At 40.5% G+C, this 13,252-nt stretch overlaps 1 protein-coding gene across 1 annotated transcript; it reads left to right on the top strand.

Moving 5' to 3' along the window:
* The first annotated feature begins 3,558 nt into the window (after positions 1-3,558).
* Positions 3,559-4,211, top strand: LOC147883169 (uncharacterized). The gene is made up of 2 exons (XM_087399933.1): positions 3,559-3,830; positions 3,931-4,211. Exons 1-2 carry the CDS (start codon positions 3,633-3,635, stop codon positions 4,066-4,068), a joined length of 336 nt encoding a protein of 111 aa, XP_087256059.1. The 5' UTR covers positions 3,559-3,632; the 3' UTR covers positions 4,069-4,211.
* The last annotated feature ends 9,041 nt before the right edge of the window (positions 4,212-13,252 follow it).

A 13,252-nucleotide genomic window follows, 5' to 3' on the forward strand; every position in this document is an offset into this window, starting at 1 on the left:
GTTGCTATGTCTCATATTTTCATTCCAATGTCCCTTTTCCTTTTTGCTCAATAGTGAATATCACACATTTGTGATTATTTATAGCTCCCTTACCCACCAATCTAACATTTACTGGTGGCTCAAATCCTTGATGGGTGTTTGATTTCCCTCTAGTAGTCAAGATGAGTCATGCCTAGGTTATATCCAATAATCATCCATGAATCACTCATGATTCATATTTAAGACATTGGTAAGGTTACTTGTCATATTTGGATTCAACCTAGGACTCCTCTTCTAAATTCTAGTCCAAGATGCTCACGGGTTTCTCTATCCAATTTGAAATGGCTACAAAATTAATCTTTGCTAAGAGAATTTTATTCCCCTTCATACTCATTATCTTTTTATTTCTCTTTTGATGATGAGAATATTGAACATGACTTCATTCATTAAGAAGATCAAATAAAATCTATTACCACAATTTGCTAAGAGCACCGTTGCCTTCTAAATCGGCGGTCTGTCTGATAGTGGATTGTGGTGGGCTTCTACTCCTATATTTCCAGCAATAATTTGAGTGGCTCTATTTCACTCCAGTCTGGCAAGGTTGAAAATCCTAACGAGCCTTGATCTTTCCTTTAATCACTTTTTCAGTGAAATACCTACAACGCTTGCGAATCCCACCTTTCTTCGATTTGCGAATCTGTTGTACAACAATCTACATGACACAATTCCAAGCAAGGGAGTGTTCTTGAATTATCTGGTATCCCATTTTGTGTCTCCACATTACAGTATGCTTGCAGGGTCCTTCGTCCTTAACACCCAGCTCTAATGCTCAGTTGTGCAAGCACAAAATCACAAAGATAATAGCTGTAGCTTGTACAGGTGTTGCAATTATTGTTCTACTCCTCATTAGAATGAGGTGAGTTGCAGTTGTTTAATGTTTCAATCGGCCTGCAAGACAAGACAGGGTGCCTATTCTTAAAGGGCTATTACGGGTTACGGCCGAAGACCTTTCAAGGGCAATGGATGGTTATAGAGACCTTAACCTCATCACACAAGAGACTTTCCCTATTGCATTTTCCAAGCTTTCTCCATGATGCTTGGAAACTTCTTCATCATCCTCCTTCATTCCTACTATTTCTCCTGGAGGAAGAACAATGAATTGCATCATCCTCCTCCTCCTCCTCATTAGCAAGTGGATGCCCCTTGTGGAGTGATCTCAACCACATGGTAGGGACTCATACCTCAGTACTTGAGCTTGCGTTTAGAAGACGTGACGAAGATAAGGTGGCGGTTATAGTATCAAAGATTCTTAGTGCACATGTTGAGCTAAAGCATAAGTGTGGGGATATGGAAATACTTGGAGATGTTATGCCCTATATTACTTCCAACAAATCATTTATTGCATGGGACACAATGAGACTTATCCAACACATGTCATCAAGAATACAAAGTGCATAAATTCGGATTTTAGAGTGGAAGATATTTTACAAATAATATCCTTTGCAAATAAGAATGTAGCAGAAGGTCAAGTCGGGATTTGAAAAATTGGAACACTGGACATTTGCACATATGAGAATTCAAAAAGTTACTAATGATGGTATGGATGATAAGTCAGTCTTATTGGATGGTCCATACTATGAGGTAGGTACTAAGGATTTGAGATGGAGCATGCAGTTTTTTAAGATTGGAAACACTCGGCATGTGGCTTTTAATGATAAACATTATGTATACTACAATATCAAAGAATTTAAAGAATATGCCAATGCACCAAGCTCTATTCCTTCAAAGATGGATGATTCCAATGCACTCAACTATAAAACTGACATCTTATCTCAAGTCAATGAGTTCATTGTTGGTATCGAGAAAGAAAAAGACTTCACAAGTGATGCCTTATCCGGAGTGGATGAATATGAGCACATTGAGAGCTTGGGCAAAGATTTCAAAAGTGGTATCTTATCAAGCATGGATTACTGCATAGATATGGATACTGATAAAGTTCTTGGAGTCAAACCAAGTAACTATGGAATTATGGTGGAAGTCATGCACGACGATATAATGAGTGATGTTCTCTCAGGAGTAGAGGAGTTTCAAGATTGTGGAGGTATGAAATCCATAGAAAGTGCATCAATGAGTGATGTTCTCTCATGAATAGATGAGTTTGAAGATCATTTTGGACACTCTATCGCCACACTATGACAGTTAATGCAAATCGCTCTATGATTGTATCAAAAGTAGGGATGCTATCAACAAAGGACTATTTGGTATTTGACTTTGACTGTGATAAGATCAAGGATGCAACCTCCCATGAAACAGTTAATGCAAATGGTTCTACAAATGTATTAAAAGCATGGATGAGATCAACCGAGGACTATTTAGTATTTGACTGCACAAGTTGGAAGCACCCGAATAGGAGTTGCAGGGGGAGAAGCTCAATTTGGAGATTAAGGTGAGGAGGAGCTTCCTGTGGCAGAATTCCTAGACCCAGCAAAGCAGGCACTTAACGAATTACTGACACAAAATAGTCAAGTGGGACTGCAGCCAGTTGGCCCTCAATCCACCACTGCACATGGGGTACAATTGTGTCTACACATCCAACCCAAACAGGCAAGTAGCATGCTCCTTTGTTTTTAATTATTGTCCTAAACAACATTCTAAAACATCATTTTCATTAGCTGTTGCAACCATAGTTGACGTGGCCACAACTGCAAACATACAAGCATCAGGTGGACGCAAAGAGAATAAGGAGGACCTACCAAGAGAGCATGAACAATCCACTTGTAAGTAGGATCTAGAAGCAACAAGATCCATGCAAATCAATAATCCGTTGTTGAGGCACTTGTAACTGTGAGTTTCTTGAACACAGCTAGGGGCAAGGAGGTCCAAGAGAGACATCTCGATGTTGCATATGTGAGATGTCTATGCGCATGGAGACATCCACTGAGCACATTCCACCGAAATGGCGGGTTTTTATATGCAATCCATTGCAAGTAGGAAGCTCACTACGGAACGAGTAGAATTACGAGAACTTCAACTGGTTATTGGAGTCTCTAGAGGAGTTGAACCACGGGAAGTAGGAGGTGAACCATGGGAAGTGTTCAGAGGTAGATGGTAAGAGCACAGATAACTCATGCAAAATCGTGGTGGTTCGCTAGGTTGCATTTTTGCAACTAGCAATTGCATGCAAGACCGAAAATTTCCCACGGATATATAAGCATATATCTACTGTTAGGAAACTACTAGCCGACCTTGAAAGGAGATATCTCATTGAGCCGGTGGGTTCAGGTTATCATTCGCATTTCGAGACGATTCCAATTTCTCACTCAAATTCGAGCAACTCGCTTCACGAAGAAACATCCAGGAAAGCTTCCTGAAATACCAGCGGATGGTTATTATTCGCTCAGATTTTGATTTGTAGACCACGTCGACGAAATCGTCATTCCCACTCAAAAAGGTTCCGTCACTCGTGCGAAAGAATCCGATCCTCCAATGCGTGGCAAACCGTCATTCACCCTTTGTCATCACTGGATTGCTCCACACTCGGGGCGTTTACACGATAAATAGCCCAGCTCGGGCAACGAATCCCAGCAAAACTATCATCCCAAGCTTGCCTCCTCTTGCGTTTGTAGCCCTTCTATTTCTCCGCTTTCAAAACTATGTCTTACCACAGGCATTCCGAGGTCGAGTTCGTGAACGACGCTTGCTATGAACAGCCTCGCTATGTAGAGGTGGCCCCGCCGCCTCCGACCTACGCTGTGGAGTCTTACGAACGCAATGAGCGCTACGGCGAGCGACCTGGCATTTACCGGGAGCCACGTCCTGAGCGTGGTCAGTACATTCGCGAAGAGTCAGTGGTAAGAGTTGATTTGGGCGTTTATTTAGTAGAAACAAGGCTGCTGGTAGCGGGAGTTACCATCTCTTTGACTCTACGATGTCTTTTGTTGGTGTTGGCAGCGCGAAGTGGAGAGGGCGAAGCTTGACCCGAACGATGCTCGTAGAGTAGAGCTTGCGGGAGGTCAGGGCTATCCAGTGTACGAGGAGCGGCGCCATGAGGAGATTGTAGGAGCTCCAGGACATCCTGTCTACGGCTAAATACCTCGTAATGGCCAGCAAGGAGATTCAAAGTAGTGACGCTTAGTAAAATAAGAACGGGCACTATCCTCGTTAACGTCAACTCCTAGCTATATAAGATTGTATCAATAACATACGAATATAAACTATCTTTTTTTTTTCAAGTACTCGCCGAGAGATTTGCAAACTCTATGTGTGTGTGTGTGAGAGAGAGATTCTTAAAAAAAGAAATTGTGCGTGAGAGAGAGAGAGATTAACCGAAATAGAAGGGAGCCACTCCCCATGAAAATGGGTGGGACACTTCTTTACAAAAAGTGTTACTTGGTTGCCTCTAAGGCAATGCTAAAAAGAAAAGTATGTTCATGAGAGGTGTGCATAATGCATTGCTTGGTTTCCTTATGTGGCATTTCAGTAGATAGAATGATGACACTCAAAATAATATAGTTCGAACTCGAACTTAAAGAATATATATGATCTTAATCGTATATGTTGGTTCACATCCCCCCCCCTCTTCTCTCTCTCTCTCTCTCTCTCATATCACTTAGTTTGCTTTTAAAAAGTCAACTTTTACAAAATTGCATGTGCATTAAGAAGGGCTTTTTTATTTAGATGTTTTACACTTCTTTGCAAAGTGCACATGGGCGCCGCCTCCTAAGAGCAACGCTTTTGGATGCATTTTTTATAATTAGTGCTTTGCGCTATTAAAAGGTAGTTCTAGTATGAAGGTAAAAGATTTGTAGAATGACTTCCATAAAATGCTGTTTACTTTTTAAAAACTTTTATGTGTGCAAATTTAAAAGGAGAAGAACTACATATCCTTCTACTAAACATCATTAAGGTGGGGACTAAGAACCCATGAGTTCAACTCTTAGACTGACAATCCAGAATCGCGACACTGCAGTCAGGGTGAATGTAGGAACAGGAGCTATAAAACCAATTGTGCCTAGAGCATTGGATGACACATCTTCCACGACAATCTCAAGCAAATCAGCTCCCCTGCAACAGTATGCCATAGCGCGTGACTCACAAAGCAATGTCAATAATTGGATACAAACGTTGGCAACCATCGACAACTGCCATTCATTAGACCCCATCCACTATAGAACTACCTTGAAGGAGGCAATGCTAATAAAAGTTATATATTTACAAAGGGATTTTACTTTACAAAAAAGCTAAAAGTGTATGAAGGTTGGGATAAATTTCCTATTTAACATAAGGGTTTAAAATTTGAGCCTTAGAACACACAAGATGTCTAACATTTTTGAATTATAAATGCCCTAGGGTCATATATAGCAACATCAAAATATCCCTATATTTGTTTGTTAAAAGTTGAATCACACGATCCCAAATCATGAACCTCAAATATTCAAGTTAATCTGCATCCAAAATTATAATGAATCAATATGCATCCACCAAGAGGGACTAAGTTATTGTCAAGCGTCATGAATGTTCTTTTATCACTTGAGCAATAAGAAGAAACAATCCCATTATTCATAAAAAGTCATCCACAAAATAGTTTGTATGGGATGGGCATGAGCTCTAAGGTTGGATTCACACACGCACGGACAAGGCAGTGTGAAGGGACATTAAGCTTTGATGGCACAAAGTCAATTGGTGGAATTTCTCGTCCATTGGATTTCTTTCCATCCCGCCTAGGCAGGCCGCCCAAGGCGTGGACTCGGCGTGGACAACCAAAAAATACTATGTGTTTTAGGCTCCATATTCTTCTCTCTCACCCAATCCTATTCATGGGATTTGCTCTCATATCCACCCATGTGTGAAATATCATAGTGCACAAATGAGCTTTTCGGGAGTGGGTGGTAGTTGTGTGAGAAGCCAGCCTATTAAGTTGTATCACACAATGCATAGTTCCCATTAATTTGAGAGATACATATATTTCTTAGAAGACCTTGGCAATATGATAAACAACATTGTGCACCATGCAATGAAAAATGAGCATATGTGGAAAAGGGCGGTATTAAATACATGTGGTCTCCCTTGAAGGTCCAATAAGGGATGTGCAATTTTTACTCCGTTTGCTATTTGTGGCTAATGAGTCCAAAAATATAGGAGAATCCATGTCGTCCCTAGTAGATCATTTGTATCTTTATAGTCTTGTCCATGCCATTATGCAAATCCTTTTGCAACAAGTCTAGTTATGCATCTTTCAATGTGACCAGGTGGATTGTATCTAATCTTGCATACCCATTTGTTTATAATCGGTTCTTTCTTGGTGGTGATTCACATAGCTTTCAAGCGTTGGTCTTCTATAAAGCATATATTTGCATTGCTATTTACCATTTTGGCTTTGGAATTACATATTATTCAAAAACAAATGGCTATTCTATTTACATATTGTTGTCATGAGAGAAAAGTGGGTGTGTTCAACCTAATAAGAGCTTTCCTTTTTTGAACATATGTCAAATGTGGTGGTTATCTTCTTTGTTTATTGATGTCTTGAGCTCTTGTGGTTTTTAGGCCCATCTACTTGTCTCGACAGTTCTTTGTTTTTGGGTATGTGGCTTATGGGAACAATCATCTATTGTGAAGTTGATGATATCCATTCAAACTATTCATCAAACACTACCTCTCTTGAGATAACTTATTTTTGTTGTTTGGATCGTACAATTTATAAGATTTATTAGCAACATGCAGCTCGCCATGGCTTGCAAGAGAAGCAAACAGAGGCTGCGAGATAGGAAAGCTGAAAAGCCAGGTCAAGGAAAAAGGAGCAGAGTGCTGGTCGAGGAAAGCATTGGCACACTATTGAATCGGCAACGCAAGACACTTTTGCAACATCTGCGAAGGGAGAAATAATGAGAACAAAGAAGACTCCTTACAGAACAGCAGCAAGAAGCAGCTGCAGATGTACGCATTTGATCATTGCCATCGGAGCAAAGAACACAAGCTGTGGTGTCACGATTGGTGGGAGCATTCGAGGCAACAACATCAAGCCATTCAAGTGATTACCAGTCTCGAGTCTTCACAAGCTTTTGCTGCACCCTAAAGTATATAGAGTAACAATACTACCAACATCTCGGGAGATGCACGCCCAAGAGATGCCCAAGAGGCGATGCTCTCTAACCTGAGAAATGGCCTACAGAAAGTGAAAGGGGTGCATAGCTTAGGCCAACTAGCTACAAAGAGGGTGACATTAGCTATGTTGGTGTCCCCTGAAATAAGGAGAAACGGCTTGGGCACACAATGTTGAAGATGTTGTCAATCAGATGGACCAACGTAGCTCCAGCAGTTGAACATAGAGCAAAAGCAATGCAAAATCATCGCGATCCGAGAAGTCTGTGGGCTTCAACAGAACGCAAGAAAAGGAGAGACATCCTAAGTGCAAAATTTATTGCTACAGTGATGACGTTTTGGCACGAAAATACGAGAGTTTCTACAAATAAAAAGGACATTTGTAAGAAGCGGATGAGACGAAATGTGTTTGAGGAGCACATCATACACATGCTAGATACAACGCAGGTTAGTGGTGCCTAAACCAACCCGATGGTTGTTTGTGATTGAGCTTTGGGATAGTTTGCTTATTTCTTTTCTTAAACTAGGCTTGGACTAAATGTGATTGTCCTAAACCAGCCCGGTGGCTGGAACATCATGCAACCATAGGCTAGTTCAGCTCAATCGCTAGTGATGTGACTGTCTTGAACCAGCATGGTTGAACAAACATTAGTTATTATCCAGCCCAGTGGCATGGTTGAGCAGAAATTAACAGTAATATATTTCATAATATATTGTTATTTTACTAAACCAGCCCAGTGGTTGGAACATCATGCAACCATGGCTGCTTCAACTCAATCACTAGTTATGTGATTGTCCTGAACCAGCATGGTTGAACAGACATTAGTTGTTGACCAGCCAGTGGTTGAAATTATTGTTTCTTAGTACTTAAATTCGTTAAATTTAATTTCGTGCTATTCGGGTCATATACCACTGTTAAATTATGGAATGCAGAAATGAAAAGCAATATATTGTTATTTTCTAATGGTGAATTTTAGAAATGAAAAGAAATATACCTGTTATTTTCTAATATATGAAGTTGAGACCATCAGGCTAAACCATCCCATTGGTTGAAACTATGATAGTGTCCTAAACCATCCCGATGGTTGAAATTATGACAATCCTGAACGTGTCCTAAACCAACCTGGTGATTAAAATTGTGATTGTCCTAAACCAGTGCGGTGGTTGAAAATTGTTTTGCTTCATTGTATACTTTAATTAGACTGTGTTTTGTATTCTTTTAGTAGTACCAAAAAGGGGGTTCATTGTTCTATTGTTCCCGCATGTTGGGTCAACAGACAGAGTTGTATCTCAAGTTTGTGGATCAAAATTTGAACATTTCAATTGGGTAGAGGAGCTTTGAGCATTGTAAGCCCTGGTACATCAGGAAACTCAAAGACAGGAATGTTTGTTGTTGCAAAACACATATAGACTTTGACCTGGCCCTGCAAGCTATGAATGACTTGAGATCTGGTCATGTTGGAGCATTGCTCCATGGGGATCGATGCCCATGCCTCACCAATGAATGTACAGTCTGTAGGCCACTTGGATCCTCATCATGTGTTGCAAGGGAGGGCAGGTTTTGTAGCCTGAGGTCTCTGTGGGAGCCAATGGTTTGTCCAAAGGGAGACCGTGAGTGGCATACGATTGAATGCATTCACAGCACATGCAAGCATTGCAGTTTGAAGCTGAAGAAGAAGACATTTAATGTCTATCCAAATGAAATGAGGGAAGACAACCATGTTGCTCTAAAATGGAGGAGATTTGAAAATGTCATTGTTGAAGGATCCGATAAAAAGAGATGGCTACTGTCATATAAGAGCACCCAGCCAAGGGAGCTTGTAGGTCACGTGGTTCACTCCATCCCAAAATATGTGCTTCACAATTTCATACCAGCTAGCAAGATAAGCAGTTCAGGACGTGCCTTGCCAATTTTCCCCGTGACACTATTGTATCTGTCATAGATTTTGCAAAAAAATATTCTTTTTAAGAACAAGATGAGATACAAAGTGTTCACTGGTATAACAAGCAGATAACAATTCTTGTGCATATCACGTATAGTCATTTGATTGATTCTTCCATGCCTAATGCCAATCTGCTTGATGACTCATAGGAGTCCAAGTCAGTGTAACGCACTTACCATTTCTACATTTCAGATGATAGGGAACATGACACCCTATTTGTGCAGCATGCTTTTCTACTGCATTGGGAATGGCTAAAAAAGAAAAATCCCCATGTAGAAAATATAAAACAACATTGGGTGTGGTCAGATGGTGCTGCCTCTCAATTTAAATCAGCACGTGGATTCTACTTCATCTCAAGGTTCAAATCCCTGACCGTCTAGACATGATGTGGAATTTCTTTAGGTCTAGCCATGGCAAGAGTGAACATGACGGATGCGATGCTGTTATTAAGCAAGCTCTGTTTAAACACCAATCAGCATGCCCTCAAGAAAAACTCAATGATGCCCATGATGCTGTAACATGGCTTACAGCCAACCTCTCCACCTAGGGGGAGACCTGGAGCATTGGGAGTGTGCAGACTCATAGCCTCGACCCTTACTGCTCTTTTTGCAGCCACAACGATAACGCCCAAGTGATGATCCCTCGAAAGGGGTAAGAGGGAATCGTTGTCAATCAGGTAAAGCCATTGATGTCCCTACTCTACCCCCAAGGGGTGCAAAAGAGGGAACACTGGACCTCTTGGATAGAAGAGAAAAGAATCTTTCTACCTCCGTGTCACTCATGGCTGCGACCAACTCATCAAGACTCCTGATGAAGCCATGGGATGCTAGGTAGGTAGAGGAGTCCCCCAGGGGGTAGGTCCCTGAGGAGTTAGCTGACTCAAATTGAAGTCATTTGCAGAGTAGATCCCATGAGCTCTCCTCCTACAAGGAGTCCCATGATCACCGAAAGTCCACTCTTCGGACGTGTGATGTGATGACATGTCTAATTTAATGGGATTGGACAAACACAAACACAAAATCAGGTAATAAGTAGAAAAAATAATAAATACTTACATTTTACTTAAAAGAAAGTAAATCATGAAGCCTAATCACCTCTAATTCCTCATTACCATGCACTCTAGTACTCTCCTGAGCATGCAAGCCTGGTGATTGGTAATTTACTACAATCATAGTAATCATGCATGCAAGCCCAGTGGTGGTAACTAGAAGGTGCGTAATTGTAAGCCACTGCAGTGGCTGGTAATTAACTGCCAGCCCGGTGGGTCTTAGATGCCACCATAGACGTGGCTGGACCTATTGCCATGGATGATTCATGAAAGAGAAGCAAACTTGCAAATGGGTGAAATGCAAGCAAGAGAACTAGAAGGAAAAGTAGGAACGCAAGCAACAAAGCCCATTTAGGCAAGAAAGACGCCCTAGGGTGCCTATTGCCATGGATTGAAAGCCCAAGTAAGAGAACTAGGGGAAAAAATAGGCCCAATTCTAGACTCAAGAAAGCACATTTGAATCTTTGATTCATACAAGCGGGAAAACCAATTTAGGAGGGAATCATATTTGAGTCCGTGATCTTTTTTACAACTCTAGTTTCCTTCCTTTCCCCCTTATCAAGGGTAGAAAATTGGTGTAACCGAAGGAAATTACTTTGTCAAAATTTCCTCACATGAGCTTCTACATCCTCATGTAGGTGACCTTTGAACTTTTGAGTCTTCACATGGACCTTGTTGAGTAACTCAAGAAGTCTTGCTTTTTTCTCTAGGACTGAGAACCACCGTACCCACCTCAGAAGCTGAAGCGGGTGGATGAACTGAGGGCCTCCGGGACGCGGAGCAGTAATCAATGTGGGTACCATGGAGACATATGGTGGAGCGGTTGATGATACAACACCCCATGTAGGAGACCACACTGGTGAAGTTACTATTGATGTAGCCATAGTGGAGATACATGGTATTGCATATGCTACATGCACTACCATTGTGAAAGTAGATGGTGAAGTCATAGGGAATGTGCAATACATGGTATTGCATATGCTACAGGCACTACCATTGCGAAAGTAGATGGTGAAGACATAGGGAATGTGGGGGTCAATGAGGATGCAGAGCTAGTTGGGAAGGAGAAGGAAGGGGTCGAAGCCATGTATGATGGATTAGTAGCAGTAGGAAAGGGTAGAGATAATGGAAATGGCAGCGTAGAGGGTAGGGACATGACCAGAGTAAAAGATGAACCCATGGGTGTCATGGATGTAGAAACTAGACTCGAAGCACCGGGGTTATGCATAACAAAAGAAATAGTAGCTTGAACATTGGCTGTCAAGTCTGGTGCTAAAGTAGGCACTACTCACATTGAAGTGGTTTAAGTGGCTACTAATGAAGACATTATTGCAAGAGGAGAAGAGGGGTTGTCTTGACCTTGATGAGGAGCCCTCGTCCTTATCTTTCACCCGTTCTTTGCTTTGTACTTCTTCTTCTCTAGAGTCCCGATCGGACCACCAAGGATCCTAAAGGTCCGGAACATTGAGAGTTTCGATGAAGTTACTTGAAAAGGTGGTTAAAAGGGAGTAAGGAATAGGAAGTGTGTGTTTGTGTGTGTTTTGCACCCACTACATTCTCACAGGTTCGACACAGTATTATTGTGTCCTTATGAAAAGTACCACTTTATATGGGAGTATAGTTAGTAGCCAAGAAAATTGAGCAACAATTACAAATGAGACAGGAATATAGTTGGTAGCCAAGACAACTAAACAAAATTGAAATGACACTATTGTGTCCTTATGAAAAGTACTACTTTATACAAGAGTATAGCTAGTAGCGAAGACAATTGACCAAATGTTGAAAATGAAACCATGATGGTAGTTTAGCAAATGCAAAAAAAATCATTAAAAGTGCAGTGAAGAGGTAGTCTATCCCTAAAAGAAGAAGCTAACAGAGATTATATATCTGATGATGTGATGGTAACTTAACATTTGCTAGGCTTGAGGCACTCCCCATCATCATTCATCCTACAAAACATAGCTTCTACCCTCTCAAGATGGTAGCCTAGTTGCTATGGATCACAAAATGATCCACATTCACAGTACTTAAGGATAAGAAACAATATAGAAAAATAAACATTTTGTATGATCAAAAATAAATCCAACATTTTATCCCATTTTATTTGTACAAATTAGTTATTTCTATGAATAAATTCATTCATATATCTAAATATTCTTACAAAATAAACCTTATTCATATGAAGAGCTAATTTTTATGAATAAAATGATTTACATATAGAAAAATGGGCCCCTTTTCTTTTAATGTTTCTAATGATTCTACCTTCTAATTGCTTTCATGCCCTCTTGATTTTCTCTGTATCCTCTTGCCTACATTTGTATCTCTTTTCAAATATTGAATTCCTAACTAGCCACCCTTGAGATATGTAGTAGAAACTTGTTTTCCTTTCAGGGACAACTCAAGACTAAAGCTTCTCTTTGGTCCTACGTCGATCAGTACCAAATACAATAGAACAATCAATACACAAATTTACTAGACTAAATGTTGTGATCAAGAATACACCAAATTCAATACCAAAGGTCACACCAAATTCATTACAAAATATCACACAATTTTTCTTCTTGATTACACAAACCTATTCAAGGAGCTTCAATCCTTTCAACCCTATCGGAATTCTCAACAACACTTTGGCTACAATTATGGCAGCTTAAGGGATGGTGTGGATCCTACATGCCTCTAACAAGGACTTCACTACAATTCATGTGCTTTTTCCATTCACAACTTCTATGTTGCTTCGGGTCACCTTGCAACTCACCTTTGATAAACAAAGTCATTACATTACTATAGACTTTAGCTTCTTCACCACCTTATTCTTAGCTCTACACAACTATGTTATGTTTTTGCAACCTTCGAGTTTGTTATTTCCTTCACTTTCAACTTAAGCAACTATGTTACATTGCTATAGCCTTTCTCTTGACTTAGCTCCTCTTTGACTTGCTATAGCTTTTCTCTTGACTTATCTCCTCTTTGAGCTCGAATTTTATCTTCGCTACATTGCTAGGCCTTATTAGATTCATGCCCCAAGTGTGTAGCTCCTTCTACATAACTATGTGATGTGCTACAACTCCTTAGCCCTAGACTCGACTAACAACTTCACTATGTTGCTATGTCTCATATTTTCATTCCAATGTCCCTTTTCCTTTTTGCTCAATAGTGAATATAACACATTTGTGATTATTTA

Source organism: Dipteris shenzhenensis, chromosome 28 (genome assembly GCF_047967505.1).
Source record: "Dipteris shenzhenensis isolate YYH24624 ecotype China chromosome 28, Dip_SZ_1.0, whole genome shotgun sequence".
NCBI lineage: Eukaryota > Viridiplantae > Streptophyta > Polypodiopsida > Gleicheniales > Dipteridaceae > Dipteris > Dipteris shenzhenensis.

Bases quoted from the DNA above. Each gene is read 5' to 3' on its own strand.
- LOC147883169 (XM_087399933.1), top strand. From the start codon at position 3,633: ATGTCTTACCACAGGCATTCCGAGGTCGAGTTCGTGAACGACGCTTGC. The intron at 3,831-3,930 runs GTAAGAGTTGAT...TGGTGTTGGCAG, and splicing joins ACATTCGCGAAGAGTCAGTG to CGCGAAGTGGAGAGGGCGAA.